The sequence below is a fragment of the Apus apus genome, chromosome 3 (genome assembly GCF_020740795.1).
Source record: "Apus apus isolate bApuApu2 chromosome 3, bApuApu2.pri.cur, whole genome shotgun sequence".
Lineage (NCBI taxonomy): Eukaryota > Metazoa > Chordata > Aves > Apodiformes > Apodidae > Apus > Apus apus.
This window is the reverse complement of record NC_067284.1, coordinates 84,674,227-84,692,481: the sequence shown is the minus strand read 5'-3', so window position 1 is coordinate 84,692,481 and position 18,255 is coordinate 84,674,227. Positions and strand designations below refer to the sequence as shown.

Sequence of the window (18,255 nt, the reverse complement as noted above, 5' to 3'; positions counted from 1 at the left end):
GCGCTGCTGCCTTGACTGGCAGCTGGTAGTATGGGTAGAACACCTCCCCCAGAAATAGAAATAATATTGGTTTTGTCACACAGTGTGTTTAAGATGCAGTGTGCTAGATATAATTGTTTATTCTTGCATGTAATCAAGATCAGGTCACTTCCTCATCTTCTTTGTGGTATTTTGACTTTCTTTAGTACACTAAAGTCTGGTACTGCAGCTTGATGGGAAATGACTCAATCTTTTTCTTTGCTTTCTTTTTCTTTCTTGAATGCTGTGGGCTTGTGTGTTTTGTTTTTATTTTAAGATACCCTTGCAAAGTCATCAGATGTCTCTTTCCCCATACCCCTGAGTACATGGAAAAGGGCTACCACACTTCCTTTCTTCCTGCTTCTCAGTGTGGCTGAGTATTTGCATCATTAGAACTGAAGTATAAGGGAGATCAGAGAGGCTTTTCAAAGTGAGAAAGTGTGTCAAAGTTTTTTCTCTGTAAAGGCTGTTACTTGTTAGTCCCAAGTGCTCCATTGCAGCTGTTCAGCCAGAATGCTGTTTCCTCAAGGACTGTTCCCTTAACCCATTGTGAGGTAGTGAGCTCAGTTTCAGTTGGCATAAGTACTTGGTCTCACTAAGCAGAGGGGAAGGAGAAAGGTAAGTAATGCATCTTGCTAGGAAGGCATATGCTGAGGCCTTTTCAAAGGTTATTCTAGTGGCTAAGGAGAAGAGCTGAGAGCAGGTAGTGAGTGTAAGAGGAAGGCAGAGAGATACAGGAAGAGATGGCGACTGGACTTGTCTGGGTACAGTGTTAACAGTGTCAGAGCTGGAAGAGGGAATTATAGCAGAGGTTCATATGATAGAGAATCAAGGGCTGAAACCAGGAGATATGGTAAATGGAAGAAAGCTTATAAGGAGAAGAATGAAGAGAGTGTAAAGTATTATGTGAAATGGACAGGACAGATCATCATGGGAGAATGGTGGGGTTAGAAAAGTGAGGAAATAACAGAAAACATGACTGAGAGGATTTCTTTCCCAAGAGATGTCTGGACATCCAGAGATTTTTTTTTTAGAGATGGATAGATAAGAAATTTAAAAAATCAAGCTATAAAATATGTTTCATATTCTGGGCACAGTGATGGTCTGTACATGCTGTTCTACTGCTTTAGCTTGCTCTGATTTCTGGGAGTGGTCAACATTGATAATCATTGCTCTCTGAATATCTCAGTCCCCATTCACCCTGCCACTTCTTTTTCTCTTCTATAGTTCTTGAAGAGAAGTTTCCGATATTATGTTTTTGCAAAATACGACTACTGTTTGAACCTGATGATATTTCTGCTGAGCAGAGGAAGGGTATCTCAGGCCACAGGCAGTTGGTTGAACCAAGTACCTGACCTATTCATTGCTGCCCATTCCTAGGGCACTGCAGGTAAAGTTCTCCTGACATGGTCTGTACCTGCTGCTTAATCACTCTTAATGTGTAAACAAACAAACAAAACTCACCAAACCACATATTTCATGTCATCTACGACCTTTTACTTCTTCGCTGTTACAGCATGTATGTAATCTTGCACTTATTAATGGTATGATTTATCTTAAAACTAAATTTGAAATAGTCTTGCCTGGCAAAATTTAGCATCTAAATAACTACAGTCAAAAATGGGTGGAAAAGGCCTTAAGCACAGGGGAATAACTTGACTAATAAATTATACAAGTTTGTTGGGAGGTCTGGGAACAAGATACGTCTGCTACTTCTCTCAATTTAGTGTTCTTTGCCTCAACTGCACTCTGTAGAATTCCATTATTTCCTGATCTCTAGGTACTGTAGTTATTATAAAGGTGACATAAAGTTCGCAGTTTAGTGTTTTAAGACTTTATTTTGTACATTGATATTTTGATAAATAGGTATGTTGGGGCAGGTTAAGAAGAGATAAACAAAGAACAGCAGCACTGCTTGGAGACAGTGTGATAGATTGGATTTGGTCCTTTTTTTGAAGGGATGACCAGTCTTTCTAATGGGAGGCTGAAAATCTCCTTTATACTTGCTTACATAGTGAAGGTGTCTAGGATCTGGGGTTTCCGTGTTATGATTGCTTGGGGTTTCATAATATTATACAGCTTCAGCTATAGCATGGTGCTTTTGTGGTGTGTTAAGTTGGGTAGAAATTGAACATTGGTAAGAGCTCTTTTGCAGTTGTTCATGGGAAGATATCACATCTCATCTTAATAATTTAATTAATGGTCTGCAGGAAAGAATGAATCATAAATGAAAGATGCCCAGAAGTTGTAAACAGCAGTCTGAGAGAATTTTTCAAAATGGAACTAGTCAAAGGAGAAAGAATTCAGAAAGATGGTAGACTTCTCATGGTGATAAGAAAGGATCGCATAGGAAATGTGTTAAGTGAAAGGGTGAATCTCATAAATTAGAGCAGCTTCAGAATAAAAGCAGGGAGAAATATATTGAAACAGTATTACGTGGCTGAAACAGATGAAGATTAGAATGAATCTTTAACCTTGCTCCAAAAATAATAAAAAAACCCAAACAGACAGTGGCAGGTGAGTCTTTGGGAATTAGGTAGGAAAGGTTGCATGATCGATTGGGCAGCTGTGAAGTATCAGTCTGGCAGAGTGCTGAAGTAGAACGATTCAAGAAATACTGCTGAAAAAAGATTAAGGGCAGAAAAAGTAATCTAGGATTGAACGTGCAAACTCAAGCAGATGGTTGTATTACTGTCTTAGCTTCCTGAATCTGCTCACAAGATACAAGACTGAGGGCTGCTGACTTTTCTCACTCACTCTTTTGTAAAAGGGATGATGAAGAGGGGAGGTATTCACAGTCTGAGTTGGAGTGAGAGGGCTTTGACAATGAGAGAGGTACACTGTCAGTTCCTTCTTGCTCTGTGGAACCTTTAGTGGGGTAGGAGGAGCACAGGAAAAGGAATGTGTTCAGTTTGAGTCTAGTTATTGTGTGACCTTGAACAAATTATTTGTTTTAATAGGTGCTTCTGTTCTCCAGCTGATTAATGAACTCTTTCTCAGAAAAGTGTTGTAAAACTCAGACTCCTCAGTGATTAATTTCAGATACAGCATTTTCAGGTACTGGATTTATTAGTTTGGACTGATTATGGGGTGGGGTTATAAGGTACTTGGCTTTTGTTTAAAGGTAGTTTGTTAACTGCCTGACTCAGATTACAGATATAATCTTGTGTTCACCTGCAGAATCTTGTGGACATCTTTTACACTATGCTCTGACCTCTGTCTTTACTGGTACTGTTACTCACACCAGCAAGATCAAACATAGCATAGATATGTTCCGTGCTGTAATCACACCTTTGATTGCAGAAGAGACATAACCTGGAACTAGTGAGTGAGGGTATAATGCAATAGAATACTTATTAAATTCCTAAAATAAGTGATCATCAGAGATAAATTTGACATTCTGGGGCTGTTAAGAAGCTGAAATCAGCCCCCTAGCTGATTTCTGTTTGATCTGGTATTCATATTTTATTGCAGATGTTCACCGCTCCTCTGTCAACTGTGGCAGATGCAGAATTAGCCATTACTAGCTATGGTTACAGACAGATAGATTTATTATTAGACACTGATAGCTGAACTTGGCATTTTTTAGGATTGTAGGACCACAGAAGCTAATTGGTGAGAAATAATGAGTCATCTCAATTGGAAATACATTCATTTGCAGACTTATTTTAAGTAAAACTCAATCAAGAGCATATTAGCACATGTGTATGCAGGGCCATTGAGTGCTGAAACCAAATTTGACATTCTTTCATGCTGACTTAGTGGAATAAAAAGCCAGAAGAGGAAGCTTTGAGATTGTACTTAAACAGTACGTCTTTTTTCAGTGTTGTGTGCATGTTTCGTATCACAAGTGAGTTGTCTATTTGAGGAGGTGGTTAGCATATGCAATTGAAGGGTACAGACACCTACGAGATCACTGCGGTGCCCAGGCAGATCAAACTCAGTAGTACATTGGTTTTTCCATTAAGTGCTTGACAAAGCACAGAAGGTGCTCTTGTTACCTGGGTTTGCTGGAGCCACTCATTGAGATTTGTTTGTTGCTTTTTTCTCGCATGGTTTATTTCCCTCTGGGGTCTGTGGAACGCATAGACTGGGACGTGCACTGTGCCTGAGATGCTCTGCTTGGTCTAGATGAGCAAGTCCTAGATAAACTCTGCTCTGCCATATAGCATCACTCTATTCAAGTGGGGCATGACAAGTTTTTTGCCTTGTGTATATTGACTGCTTTCTGGCAGGCTCTTTGTATCATTACTCTTTAGTGATGGCTTTTTTTTGAGATGTGCTGAATATAAATCTACATGACTCAACATGGGTTATTAATTTTTTTTTTTATTGCCATGTGTCTATAGTGCTGCAGATCACCATCATTTTGCTGTAATCTTGCAAATTATTTTGATGACTAAATAAGAGCTTTTTGGGGAAAGAGGAGGAGATAACATGATTATTGTATCAGCAGCCTGCTTCATAGTACTGTATCAAGAACTACCAGCTAGTTTGTTCCTCTGGAATTCCATCTGTCCTGCATGGCCTTTTCTTTCTTGAAGGATGATTCCATTGGAATAATGTTGAATTCTTACAAAATTACTCCTCCTGCAGGATAAAACTAAAACATGTCCAGTAAAATGTGTCTGGACTATTTAGAATCATGTGACCAGAGAAGTAATCTCTCTTCTTTCTCATCCTAAGGCAAGTTCAGCTATGCATAAATCTTCCTGATGGGGGTTTTCCTGAGCAGTTTCATAATGTTGAAGTTTCTAAACTGATCCCTGAAAATGCACACCTGTACTCAGAAAAATCTTTTCCCAACTGTGTAATAGTGATTTACCTAATGCAATGAGGAACAATATTACTTGTCCTCCATGCCATGTTTTACTGACAACCTTTTACATACTTGAAATTTTTGCCATATTTCCCCACAATTTAAGCAGACTTTCTCCCAATAGTTTTTCTGTGTTTTTTTTTTGTTTTGTTCCCGCCCCCCCCAGGTATCATAATCTTATTGCTCTCTGTCTTTTCTCTTTTTGAAACAAAGGGCAAAGGGTAAAAATGGCCATTTAACTCTAGATGAAGTTTTATCAGTGTTGAGTATAAAAAAGATAATCTCTACTCCTGTAGTAATGTGCACTTCCTTCCTGATTAACCCAGCTTTTTGTCTTTTTGGCTCCTATACACCTGCCTGGTGCTGTTGACTCATGGTCAGAATTTTATTTGCCATAACTAGCAGATCATTCTTTACAGCACCATTGTCTCTTTATGCTTTTTGTCCTGTGTCCCTGCCTAAAAGAAGCGCATTTTGCTAAGATTATTTCCAGTTCCTAAGGGTTTCTCTCCCTTAAGAAAGTCTGAGTCCTAACTCTTCCCAGCCAACTGATTACAGTTATTATTTTCACTATTATGGTGATTGGTCATCTGTTACCAAAAAGATTACCAAGGAGCCGTGGTTCGGGCTCATATACATAAACCAGAAGCTTGGGCCCTTTTCTTACCTCATTCACAGGCTTTCTTTGTGTTCAGACAAAGCTCTATAATCTCCTTCCTAATAAGGTGGTATTTCAAAACAGAGCCTGGTAGTTTGTTGAAAACACTGGTTGATCAGTCAAGAATAGAGTTTGCAGTTACAGTAAATAATGTTGCACTGATCATTTGTATGGTTGGTATCTTCCATAGGATTGTTCAAAATCTATTTAATTGTTGCTGATCATAGTTCTTGCATGTTATGTATGTGGTGTTTAATGAATCCTATGTGTCAGGGTTTCTGTTGTCAGCAAGGATTTAAAGAACGAAAACCAGCTTAATTTGTTACTTGACTTCTGCATTGTTGCTTTTTACTTTCTTCCAAAGCACAGAGAGTCTGGGGTAGTTAGTATTAGAGCTTCTGTCAACACTTAAAGTTGTCTCAGGTGCCTGGTTGGTGTGTGTTATTCAGATGCTTGGCATTAAAATTAAGCACCTCATGTTTACTACCTGCCCAGGGTGTTGATTGTTGAATAACTGTCTTTGGGGGTGTTTAAAAGATATTTAGATGTGGCGGTATATCATTTAGTGCTGTAGTCAATAGAGTTGGGTTGATGGTTGGACTCTTATCTTAAAGGTCTTTTCCAACCAGAACAGTTCTGTGATTTGTGGCTCTTATTAGAATATGGTTGCCAGTAACTGGAGAAGTCTTGCTCTTGAAGGCCCATAGGACTCACAAACTTTTATTCTACACTTTAATCTAGTGCTTAGCAAGACAAAGGGAAACTGAAGTAACTTTTATAAGTCAAGGTGTGTTCCACAGTTTCCTTAGGCAGAAAGCAGTGTGTACAGCCTATATTTGTATTTGTAAATCGACTTTTATGTGTGGCATCTGTACTCATCGCACAGTTCAATTGCACAGCTGAACAGTAAATGGGATGCAGTGAAGCAGAACTGTGCATATGTGGAGTCTGAGGAAGCTGTTAAAGATTGAGCTATTAAAATCTATGCTGAGATCCTGATTTATAGCATCTGGAAGTTGATGGAAACATTCCACTAACTGCAGTACTTGCTGTTTAAAACAGCAGTAGAAGTGAGTTTGAATGTACAAGCATAACTTACGAGTTTGAATCTTTCAATGCTTAATTTGGCAAGTGTGGCATTCTGTGTTCTGTATACAGTTTCAGAATTAGTATTCTGTCGTGGAGCAGTAGAAACACTGAGTCAGCATCACATCTTTAAGGGAGGTAATTATGTATAATGGGTCAGATTAGGAAGAATAGAGCAAACTATTTAAATTAGAAATAGTTCAAGTTTTATTTGCTGCATTACCTGCAAAGGAGTAAAGTATAAAATATAAAAAGAAAAATACCTGAAAAATGTTGCCTGTTTTTGTCTGGAAATGGAAGAAAAATGTAAATGTCAAGGTCATGACAGAATGAGTTGAAGGAGGTTTTGGTTGAAGTACATAGTGTTTCTAAGTAAATGTATTATTCATAGTGTATTGCTACTTTATTTATCATCAACTTTTCCTGCAGAGATTTTCAGCAATACTAGAGGCTCCAGTATTGTGCTTTCCTAGCAGTGAAAATAAAAGAATTGGAGGTAATAATGGCCTAGAATGTGAAACAGGGGTAGATGTACAGTTGAAAATTATGTTTTGTTTTCTCAAATAATGCAAATAAAGTAATTATTCAATCATGTTCTTTCCTTTGACTCCCTGCTAAATCAGTGCCAGATATGAATTCATAAGTTTTAAAAGTATATGTAATTATTAAAAGTTTAAGGAACTACAATGTGCAGATTAAAAAAAAATAACACAACAAAAAAGCAACAAACAAAACAAAACCCAAACCAACAAAAAAACCCAACCCACAAAGAATATTAAAAAACCCAAACAAACTACCAAATAGCAGATTTCCAGAAAATGCCAAGATGAAAGTATTCCACCCTAAAAATCACAGCTATGTCCGTATTGAGGAGGTGCTAACAGCTATAGCACTGTAGATGATGCCTACCTGTGACGATTCAGCTAGCCAGTTGTAGTCCTTTAATAGAATTAACATATTGAGAAGGTTAAGGTCTAGTCAAAACTGACTTCACACAGGAGGTATCAGTTTTCAGGGTTTAACAGGACAGAGTAACACTGTCTATTACAAGGAAACATATGTATGTTTGTGTGTATGTAGATATTTATATATATGTGTTTTGTTCAGTCATAACTTGAAATTACTGATCTTGGGAAAATATACCTAGTCAGAACATTCATGTCAGAACATAGCAGGCCCACATCTTTGCATGAGAAACATGCCTTTTTCTTGACTGGGTAATATGTGTTTTGTGTAATCTTAGGAATATGTATTTCATGTAATCTTTGGGGATTCGAATGGATTTCAAGGGAAAGTCAAATAATCACTGTAGATTAAAGTAAGTGCTATTGTGGAGGTTTGAGAACTTGCTGTTTTAATATTGTACCTTAACAGCAAACCCATACTCTTCCCTGATTAATCTGGTTGTCTGCAATGCAGCTCCAAGCATGCAATTTGCCTGTTTATGGCTGTTGCTGGCAGCATTTTGATTTTTGGAGTAATTTTGATCTGCAGGAACTGTTATAGTGCTGTTAAAGGTGTGTGTTTTTTTGTTAGTTTTTTTTGTGTGTGTGTGTGTTGGTTGGGTTTTTTTAGTTACTGGATCCTCTGCTAAATTATTTTATTACCTATTTCATTTCTGTGAGTATAAAGACTTTATGAAATAGCGAAGTAGCCCATAATGAATAGCTGTGATTAAGAACCTGCTGTGTGCTGCTTTTTGTTCAATAACTATCCTTGCTTTTGAAAACTGGATGTTTAAAAAATAGGGCTTTGTGGCATAGGTAACATCTACCTATTTTTTTTCAGAATGCCTCTTTAAGAATCGGAATAACTGGAGTAGTGTGCTTGTTAAAAGCTTGTGCTATTTCAGTCAGTGCAGATAACTGGCATAACACAAAGGAGAATGTTTTGGTTTTTTTTTTTTTTTTTTTTTTAAGATACAGTATCTTTAAAACTATGTACTGGTGTACTTACTGGCTAACACAGGGATTAATTCTTAAAGCATTGTGTGTGGCAGGTAACATTAGCTTTAGCTGCACTTTGCCTTCAGTGAGTTAATTTACAAACTTGGGAAGGAGGTTTCTGACTCAGGTTATCAGTTTAGCAATGTGAGTACATTTCTGCTACCCTGTAGGCGTACTGTTACTGTAGGTAGGAAGGATCATCTTTGATCCTTACCTCCCCATTTGTGGGATGGAAATAACCATACTTGAAATTCCCAAGAGTTTTGTGAAGCAGATAAGACTGGGAACTGAAGGATGAATGAGAAAGGATGGAAGAACCAGCCATTAAAGTACTTAAACTAAACGGACAGCTTCTGAGGTTGGAATCACTTACTTGAAGAAAGTGCAGATATATCTGAAACCATGCTCCATTGTTATTACGCTGACTACTTGCCTTCTGCATTTGATAATAAGCTGCAGCACCACTGTGTGCACAGAACTTGTGTTGTTATTGGCACCTATTTTCCCTTACTGTTTTGACACCTTTTTTCTGTATCCAAAAACTGGAAAAATAGAAGTCAAGGCATCATCTTTGAGCTTACTAATGAAGGCTGCTATAATGAGAATGAATTGGGATGGAAATACTGAAATTTTTCAATTTCCACAGAGGAAACTGGCAGATGTATATCCATGTGCTGATTATTCAGCAAAACAAGAACAACAGAAAGATCTAGCAGTGGAAATGTCTGGAAGAATTTTAGATCTGTGCGGTTGCCCTTTCTTCCAAACTGTGTTGGAGTTGTTTCAAGACTATACTATATTCTTTGTAACCTGTCTGTTGTGGTTGTTTTGAAGATGAAGTTTAAATCAAGTACTTTTGTTAGTTATGGCAGAATACAGATACTAGTTTTTAAGATATATTTTAATTAGATCAAGTATATACTGAAGTGATTGCAGGTCTAACCTGACAGTGACAGAAAAAAATTTGATGATCTAAAACCTCATCTGTGTAATGTATGGATGTGAAAATGCTCAGAAGGTAATAAGAAGAAAGGAGCCAGTTTGAGACATCTCATAATTTAAGATTTAAGAATTTTTGAAAAATATTTCTCTTTAATAGGAAATTATGCAGTTTTTTTGCTCTCCTGGTAATGGAACTGGGTATCATTTGTGGATTTGAAAAGACATTTGGAAAGATAGGGCTGAGATACTTACCCACTTACCAAGCTTCTCTAAAGAAATGGAATGGAATTACGTATCCCAATATAATTCTGCAAAACAATCCAATTGCATATTTATAGGAATCTTCTGAATGCGTAGTCAGTACATGTTGAAAGACTGAATCCAGGGTAGAGTTTATATTAGATTCTTCTCTAATGATGTGCACAGAAATGCAAAATAATTAGAGCTGAGTGTATTTAACACATGATTATCTGTAATCACCTTTCACTTGATCTGACACATTGCACATTTCTTACACTTTCTGTGCCAATTTCATCAACCCCACCTGGACTAGAATGAGAAATTTCACAGCACTGTTACTCTGCCTCCTGCATTAAGAGAACATTTGTTATAAACATCTACACACAATACAAAGGCAATGTAGCAATGTGGAGTTTTGATTTGCTTTGCTGTTTCAGTGAGCATGTCCTGTCAACCCAGGAATTCACTTCTGAGTAGGACATGGGAGGGTGATTGACTTTGTCATTAATTTGTAAGCATTGCTTAAGAAATAAGTCTTTATTTGTGAGCTATGCATTTGACAAAATAAGCCATGTATTCTGTACACTGTACGGCAAAAGAAGAGAAAATGTTTGCAAAATAAATTGAGAAAGCTTGCATGTCAGGAAATTTAGCAGTTGCTATATTCCTGTTCTTAATCCTGCATCAGTCGGCATCTACGTTATACATGTGCTTGGTGATTGTGCACAAGTGGTTTGGAGGGAAGGATATAATGCATTTGATCATTAGCTAAAAAGAAGTATGTCAGGGACTTGCCTCAAACCAACTTATTTTTTTTGCTGCTGTTGACATAGAGTAACTTTTGTAGGCGGGCCATGTAGAACACTTTTCAGACTTTCTCTAAAAGCCCAATGTGCAATTGTAGAGAATGGTGTAGGATAAAATTAAATTGGCTGCTCGTTTCAGAAGAAAGTAGCGTTACTATGTTGTTTGCCCGTGGCTATGGAGGTACAGCATTGACATCTTCTCTAGTGACCCTGTTTGAAGAGAATCCTAGCACGATATTTCACGGTAAAAGACTTGCTGGAGTTTCTATTCTGCTGATGCAGTTATTTGGGAAGAAGGGCTACAGTGATAAGGAGAAAGGAGAATGGGTTTATATAGCTGCAATCTAACATCAATATTTTTAACCTGAAAATAACCCTTTATTTGAATCAAGTATAATTAAGATTAGGAAGTACTAATTTAATATTTAAATTAAATAAAAACAAACAATGCTCCGCCTCTGAAAGCCCCACAAAAAAAACACTCTGTTTTTTAATAGATGCTACTTTTACAAAGAGTACATGGCAGAGCTCTTAGCTCTGCATATTTGGTCTTCTAAATCTTTGATTTTGGCCTATAGGGATTTTTCTTTATTAATGACAATTTTATATAGTGAACTGCACGTACATGTACACATATGTTTTCTGGATCTAATGTCTGGCTGAAAGCAGTTAAGTCGTTTTGCCTCCACAATTGACTCTGGATCATAAGCGACCTGCAGCTTGGGCACTATTCCTTGCATAAAAGGAATATTGGTTTACCTCTACTTAGGGCTAGGTTTTGGTATATGGGGACAATGAAGAAATGGTATCAGGAATTAATTTTTAAAGTATCTGATTAAACTCTGTTTAATCTCATGTTCTTTTCATTACATTTAGTTTAATTACTAGAGTGAAGTAAATTAAACCAAAGGCTAGCTTTATTCAGGATAGGTGTTTACAAGTGACTTCAAATTGCTCAGTTCAGTTTGAATTTAGGCATTTATTGAATTAATTAACTTTTCTCAATGTCCCTATGTAAAAAGCTGCCTGTAAGAACAACTTTTTTGGTTAACGTGCCTGCCTCAATGCATGCGTTTTTGTAGTCTCACCCTGATCTGCTTCTATGCTTCATTCTATAGTGTTACTGTTGTATTATTATATACAGTGTTAAATAATACCTCTTCATAATAATTAATATAAAATTTATTTTTGGAAACTATTTTGGCTTCATAAATGAATGCACAGTGTGATACTATGTTTTCTGTTCTGAAACAGAAAACCTTTGCTAGAAAATAAACTAATGAACATGAAGTTTATTTTGTTTTTAACTTAAACTGTATTTCTGTAAAGGGATTCTCCAGACTATGGTTATGTTACTTTGAAGAACTGGGATTTAAAGAAGGGTCTGCTTCTGTTCATTCAGGTTCAAGATCTTCAACTACATTACAACAAGGATTTAACCCCATAACATTTGTATTTCATAAATACTGGTTTTTGTTACAAGGACAGGCAAGCAGGAAAAGCACATGTGTAATTATTATAATTTCAATTGATTTTCCTACATTTGCAACTTTGAGAATAAAAATTATGCTGAGATTCAGTTCTGCTCTAGTTCAGAGATAACTGTTTCTGAGTTTAGCAATGTTCTTGTAAATGCTTCCTCAGATTTTGTTGGGTGAGAAGTGTAACCGCAGTCCTATGTTTTTTCTGGTAGGATGATGAAGTGGTTCTGCAATGCACTGCAACTGTTCACAAGGAGCAACAGAAATTGTGTCTTGCTGCGGAAGGATTTGGCAACCGACTATGCTTTTTGGAATCCACATCAAATTCTAAGGTACCACAGAATGTTTTAAATGTCATGAATGAAGCAAGGATATAGTTACAATATTGCTTGCTTTGATGCACCATACTCAGATCTGTTTAGGAGAATGGATGAATCAAGTCTGCCAATAACATAAGGAATTTTTAATCCTCCTTTGGAGTTTTAATTGTTCCTTTGTCATGGTCCTTTGGCTAGACTCTAATGCTGTGCTTTCTGTTTTGGGCTCACTTTAAAGCTAGCTATCTGTCAAAGGCCGTCTCAGTGATGTGCCTCTTACTTTGGTTGTCTGAACTCAGTTGCAGTAAGCCACAGTGCAATTTTTGTGTACTGCAACTCAAAAGCACATTTGATTACTGTTATTTTAAGCCCATGGGAGAGTGATTATTCTATTTGTGGTAAGTTTTTATTCTGTGACATGTATGTTGAGATTATTATTACTTTGTCCTTCTAATTCCCTAACCAAGCAGAATAATAATGCAAATAGTGCAAAAATAGTGCAAAATCAAAATTTTTCATCTAATCAGTTTTTTATCTAATCCTGCTATAACTGATATATGATAAGTGCAGTAGTTTGAAAAATTAGCTTTGCTGTTTATTACAAAGGAGGGGTTTTGTTTCACAATCACATATGCTCAAATATATGTTTTGAAGACAAAAATGTGCCTTCTGAAGGCAGAACTGGTTTTGTGACAGAAGTAATGGGTGAACTTGGGCATCTTGTTTCTACAAAGGGAAGAATGTTGCTTAAGATATTTTTTTTTTCCTTCAGCTAAAGTATAAATGTTTGATGAGAAAATGCAATAAAGGTAGAGCATCTGGAATGACATCTAGAAAGATTTAGAACAAAAAATGATGTTTTTTATCTTGCCATCTTCCATAACATTGCTTTGATTCTCTCTGATACATTGCAGAGTAGTGCTTCACTTTTTATCTCATAATTTTAAATGTATTATTCATAATAATAAATTTTTCACTAAGATATTAATGATTCATTATAATAGCAGTGATCTTGATGAATTCAATTGTGCCACTCTGTTTTAAGTGAATCTTTTTAACAATAAAAATGTGCTGGGGTGGAAGTGGTTGCACTGCTAGTTTCCCATAAGGCCAGAAAAAATCTGTTTAATAAATTTATTATCATTCAATACATTTGGATATTAAATCTGCAGTCACTCTCTCACTATATTAAACTCTTGGACACTCTTGTCTTTGGGGAATGCAGTGTAAATTTCATAAAATATTCTTATGCTGCTTGTTAATGCTGCTATTTCTTCCTGTTTTGTGGAGCAGTATTTATTCTGCTCATTCTGCATGAACTTAGGGGAAAAAAGCAAACAAAAGAAAACCCATGCATCTTATCCTTGTTTTCATTTTTAAGGGCTGACAGTTTCTAGGATGAACTTACTTCAAGTAATTTGGAGATACAAATACTGAGGGAGCCATTACCGAATCCTTAAAACAAAGTTGACTGTAAATAAGAGTAAATAAAAATATTTTTCTTTCTCATGTCTGTGTCCATAGAATGTTACTATTGCCTTATATCAGGAAGAGCATAGAAAATATTATAAGAAGCATATGATCATTAGAAAGAGGTTACAACAGAGTTCTTGAGCCAGTTGAAAAACTTTCCTCCATGTTCTTAAGACTGTTTTCACTGGGAATGGGATTGTGATTCACTGCAATGCAGACAAGGATGAGGTACCAATCCCTGCACCAGTGACAGACCAAACACAAGTCATTGACCTCAGCTGTTGTCCTGGACTTGTGTTCTTGAGGATGCCTGATACAATCCCCTGCTTTTCTTCAGTATCCTTCAAGATGTGGCCCATGATGGTGCAGCTGCTAATTAAACAGCACAGCTTTTTTGCACGGACTTCTGTGCCCTAGGATCATTGAATAATTCACACTATTAAAGTAACAGTCAAGTTGAACATAGATATTGATGAAATACTTTGGTGACTACTGACTATTAGTACTTGCTCCATTACAACACTGGCAGTCCCATTATGAAAATTGCTTAATGAATTTTATTTTATTTTGTTCCATTTTACAACACAGGTATTCCTTTGGAGGGTTATGTAAATTCCCTCAATGTCAGAAGAGAAAATCAGATTTAGGAAACATCATACTAACAAAAGATGGATGATGATAAATCAGGCTAAAGTACCAAACCCTTTAATATGCATTTCTTAGCTCTGCAAATCTATTGTTTTTCTGGATATCTTGTAAGGTGTTTGAATTTTAAATAAACCATTTATTCATATATGAAGCTACATTACAACTTGGTTTTAGGCTTGAGGCTGGCTTCATTGTAGCAAATAGAGGTAACTTTTGCTATTACATTTGATATGGGACTCTTTCTGAGAAAAAATGCATCTTATCACAAAATGACTTGCAATTAAATTTCAAAATACAGCTATACTTCTAGGTTTATTAATGTTTTCATGCATTGGTTTGGTTATTCATAGAGGAAGAGATGTATCTCAAAATAGGTGTTGTCCTAGGGATAGGTTACACATTCCAAATGTATAAGAATATAAAATATGTAAACCATCAAAATTTTTAACATTCAAAAAGTTTCAAGAGCAAGAATAGCAAAGCTAAAAGAGCACATGCTGAAAATAAAGTTTAAAATTGTTAGTTTCCTTATCTCATCCCTTGATTTGTCCAGGAGGTCTTGTGAAATCTATAGGAAACATCTTTATTTCTTCAGCAAAAAAAAGATGCTAAGGGCTAAGTGTCAGCAAAAAAAAGTGAAAAAGGAATATTTTATTTTTTTTTACAGTAGGTAATTTTGTTTCACTGATGTTTTCTGTACTTGTCTGTGGAAAACCAGCCCTTTTATCAAAAGAAGATATATAAGTAGTTAAATTACCTCAATGGCTAGTGAGATCTATTTACATTTGAAAATTATATTGTTGCTTTTTGTATCTAAACAGCTTACTAATATGAGGAAGTCCATTCATTAAAAGATGATACTGTCTGCTATTGAGTGATTTCTCTTCAGACCTAAATAAATCAGTGTTGAAAAGCAAATGAGCTGGAGCTATGTTTTAACAGCTCCTTAGAACTATACTGCTCAGTGATGTAGAATTAAAAATTCTGAGCTCTCGGCAAATCACAAATAAGGTTTTGATCCCTTGTGAGCCACTGCAGAGCGCAACACTGAGACTTAAGCTTTGCTATTCTAATGGCATAAGGTGTTTTTTATCCTCTTGTTTTTATGGTAGGTAGTAAACTCATATACTTTAATTCTATGATGCTCTGAATTACAAAAGAATGGATTTATATAATTAAAAAAGACTGATAACATTTTAAAATTATTTTTTTTTCCTCTTAGCTGTCAGAAGTTTCAGCTTGAGAGGGAGGATAGCAAGGATGTTTGAAGATAAAAAAAGTCACCCAATTTTTTTTTTTTTCTATTTTTTTAAGAAGGTGGTGCAATGTGTGATCCTATGGTTTGAATATTCCAGTGAGCTGTGAGTTACGTTATATATAATATGTAAAATGCTGAAAGAATAGTCCAAAAGCTTATCATAATTCTCTTTTTAAAGAGAGAAAAGGCTTCACGTGAGAGTAGGGCATTGATAACTTTTTTCCATATTTGTTTTCAAAGCCTCAGTTTTCTCCTGTGGCAGGGCAGAGTTGGAACACTAGGAAGGGCTGTACATATAAGGAGCTGGACTGGTGTCGACCAGTCAGCTGGGACTGTCTTCTCCATGAGCCAGAGCTACATATACCAGTGTTGCTTCTTTCTTTGTTGGTCCATAGACACTAAAGTTGTGTGAGATAATAGAAAATTAAGGATGATAGTAAGACTGACACACTGTTTCTTGTGCTACCAATAACCAATTCCTTGAGGTTTATCTTTGGCCTTTTTGGGGTCTGTATTCAACAAGTATGTGAATCACTAGGAGCTGGATAGGTGGCTGTGCTGGAAAGGAAGAGGAGAATGAGGGGAGGGAGGACAGGGGAGGATGATCACCTGTCACACAAGATTACAAGTATGATTCTGCAGTATTTATACAAGAAACTTCCCTGCCAGCAGTCAAATTCTATACAGATATGTCTAAATAAGGTTATCAGCCTAAGCTATGGGCAGGGACACTGGCCTGAACTCTTGTACTCTGAACTGGCTTGTACTCTATACTGGCCTGAACTCATGCCTCTGGGAGGAAAAGTCTTTTCTCTGTTTGTCTTCTGGAGTATAAGATCTGAAAGCTTGTTTTGTCTTGTACAGCAAACACTGGAGCTCAGTGGACAAGGCAAATAATCTTTTTTGACTCAAGAGAATGAGTCTTGAAACTTTGACAGCTGTGAAACAGTACCTGTGCTGAATTCAGTTTTTGGTTGCATTAATCTAAAAGTATAAAAAAGCACATGGTATCCATTAATGTATCGATGCAAGTAGATACTTTCAGAGCACTTACTGACATAAGAGAATACCAAGTTTTAAAAAACTTGATTCACACTGATGAATCAAATCAGTGTTGTTTGCTTGTGCTTACAATGGGTGATTCTGGGAATTTACCATATGGTATGTTTTTATTGGTTTTTTGTTTTAGTTGGTTTTGAGGGGTTTTTTGTTTGTAGGCATTTTGTGGTGTTGTGGGTTTTTTATTTTTATTTTTTAATTTTTTTTTTTCTGTTCTGGTTCCTTTCTGTGCTTATGTTTCAATTGCATCCTTCTTATAAAGTCAGAAGAGACTGCCAGGGCTTTGTCAAGGCTTCACAGCTGCACGTGGATGTTTTAATTGCTTTTATGCCATGTTCCAAGAGTGAATGTTCATGTTTAATGGCAAAGATGGAACATAAACTTACATAATCTCATGTTCAGAAGACTTGATTTAGCAGATATTTACTGAGATCATTGATTTGAATAATTTAAATGAAGAGTTAGTAATAAATTTATTACACATTAGTTCAAATATATAATTTAGACATCGGTAGACAAAGTCTTCACAGGCATAGATCAGACAGGATTTTGCTCAATGAATCATTTTTTTTCCCAGTAAAATGTTTCTCTATGTAAGCAATGTAAAGAAGAACACAGTGTGCTTTCACTACATTTGTTTGTGGTTTTATGTAATACATAATTTGTATAATTTTAAATATTATCTTTACTATTTATGCATATCAGAATTTCTGCTTAGTGCTTTTAAATCTTGTACAAATCCTGAGCCTAAATGCAGATGTGTAGCCATATCCATCAGGCTGGATCATGATCCTTGCTCTTAGTCCCTTAAACCAGAAGAAATATTTATTAAGATGCACAGTGAATAGTTTAAAATGCATGTGAAGCATTCAGACTATAAAAGACACTGGGTCAGATCTCCATGGATGTAAAACAGCAATAGAAATGTGGCTTTATATCAGCTGAAAATCGTGTGTGGTATTAGTAGGCATATATACAACTTAGTGTGTTTGTACTGCCATCTGTAATGCAGATAGTTTTTTAAAAAGTAAACAAAATGTGTGATACTTTGCAAGGCATTACTGATTAAGTAGTGTATTCATACTATATGCAATCTTGGAATTTTATTACTCTCATTGTTTATATTGTTTCTTCTGTTGAAGCAGGTACTTGGAATTTGAAATACATACAGGAACATATTTTTGTTTTACAGAAATGTTATCAATTCTAGTGTTGTGAGAAGCACACATTGAGTTTTAACTTAATAAGGCACTATTTACTGCCAAAATGGAAGTAAAAGCTCTTCCTATAAGCAAAATATATCTTCATAAATATGGAAGAGTTTTTTTCAGTCACACCCACTTATTCAATATTTAAAGTATGATATTGCTACAGGCCAGATCTCTAGATGCATCTACCAGTAGTTTTACTTTGTTTGTGGGGAATAATTCTACATACTTATTATTAGTGGTTTAGAATACATGGGGTATTATTTTATGACTTAAAATGTATTGTATGCTTGGGA

The 18,255-nt window shown here is 36.0% G+C and overlaps 1 protein-coding gene across 1 annotated transcript in view; it reads left to right on the top strand.

Moving 5' to 3' along the window:
• RYR2 (ryanodine receptor 2) overlaps positions 1 to 18,255 on the top strand; it is a 375,829-nt gene that overhangs the window by 85,276 nt on the left and 272,298 nt on the right. The window contains exon 3 of the mRNA XM_051615046.1: positions 12,209 to 12,328. Within this exon, the coding sequence (XP_051471006.1) occupies positions 12,209 to 12,328 (120 nt within the window). The remainder of the gene's footprint in view (positions 1 to 12,208; positions 12,329 to 18,255) is intronic.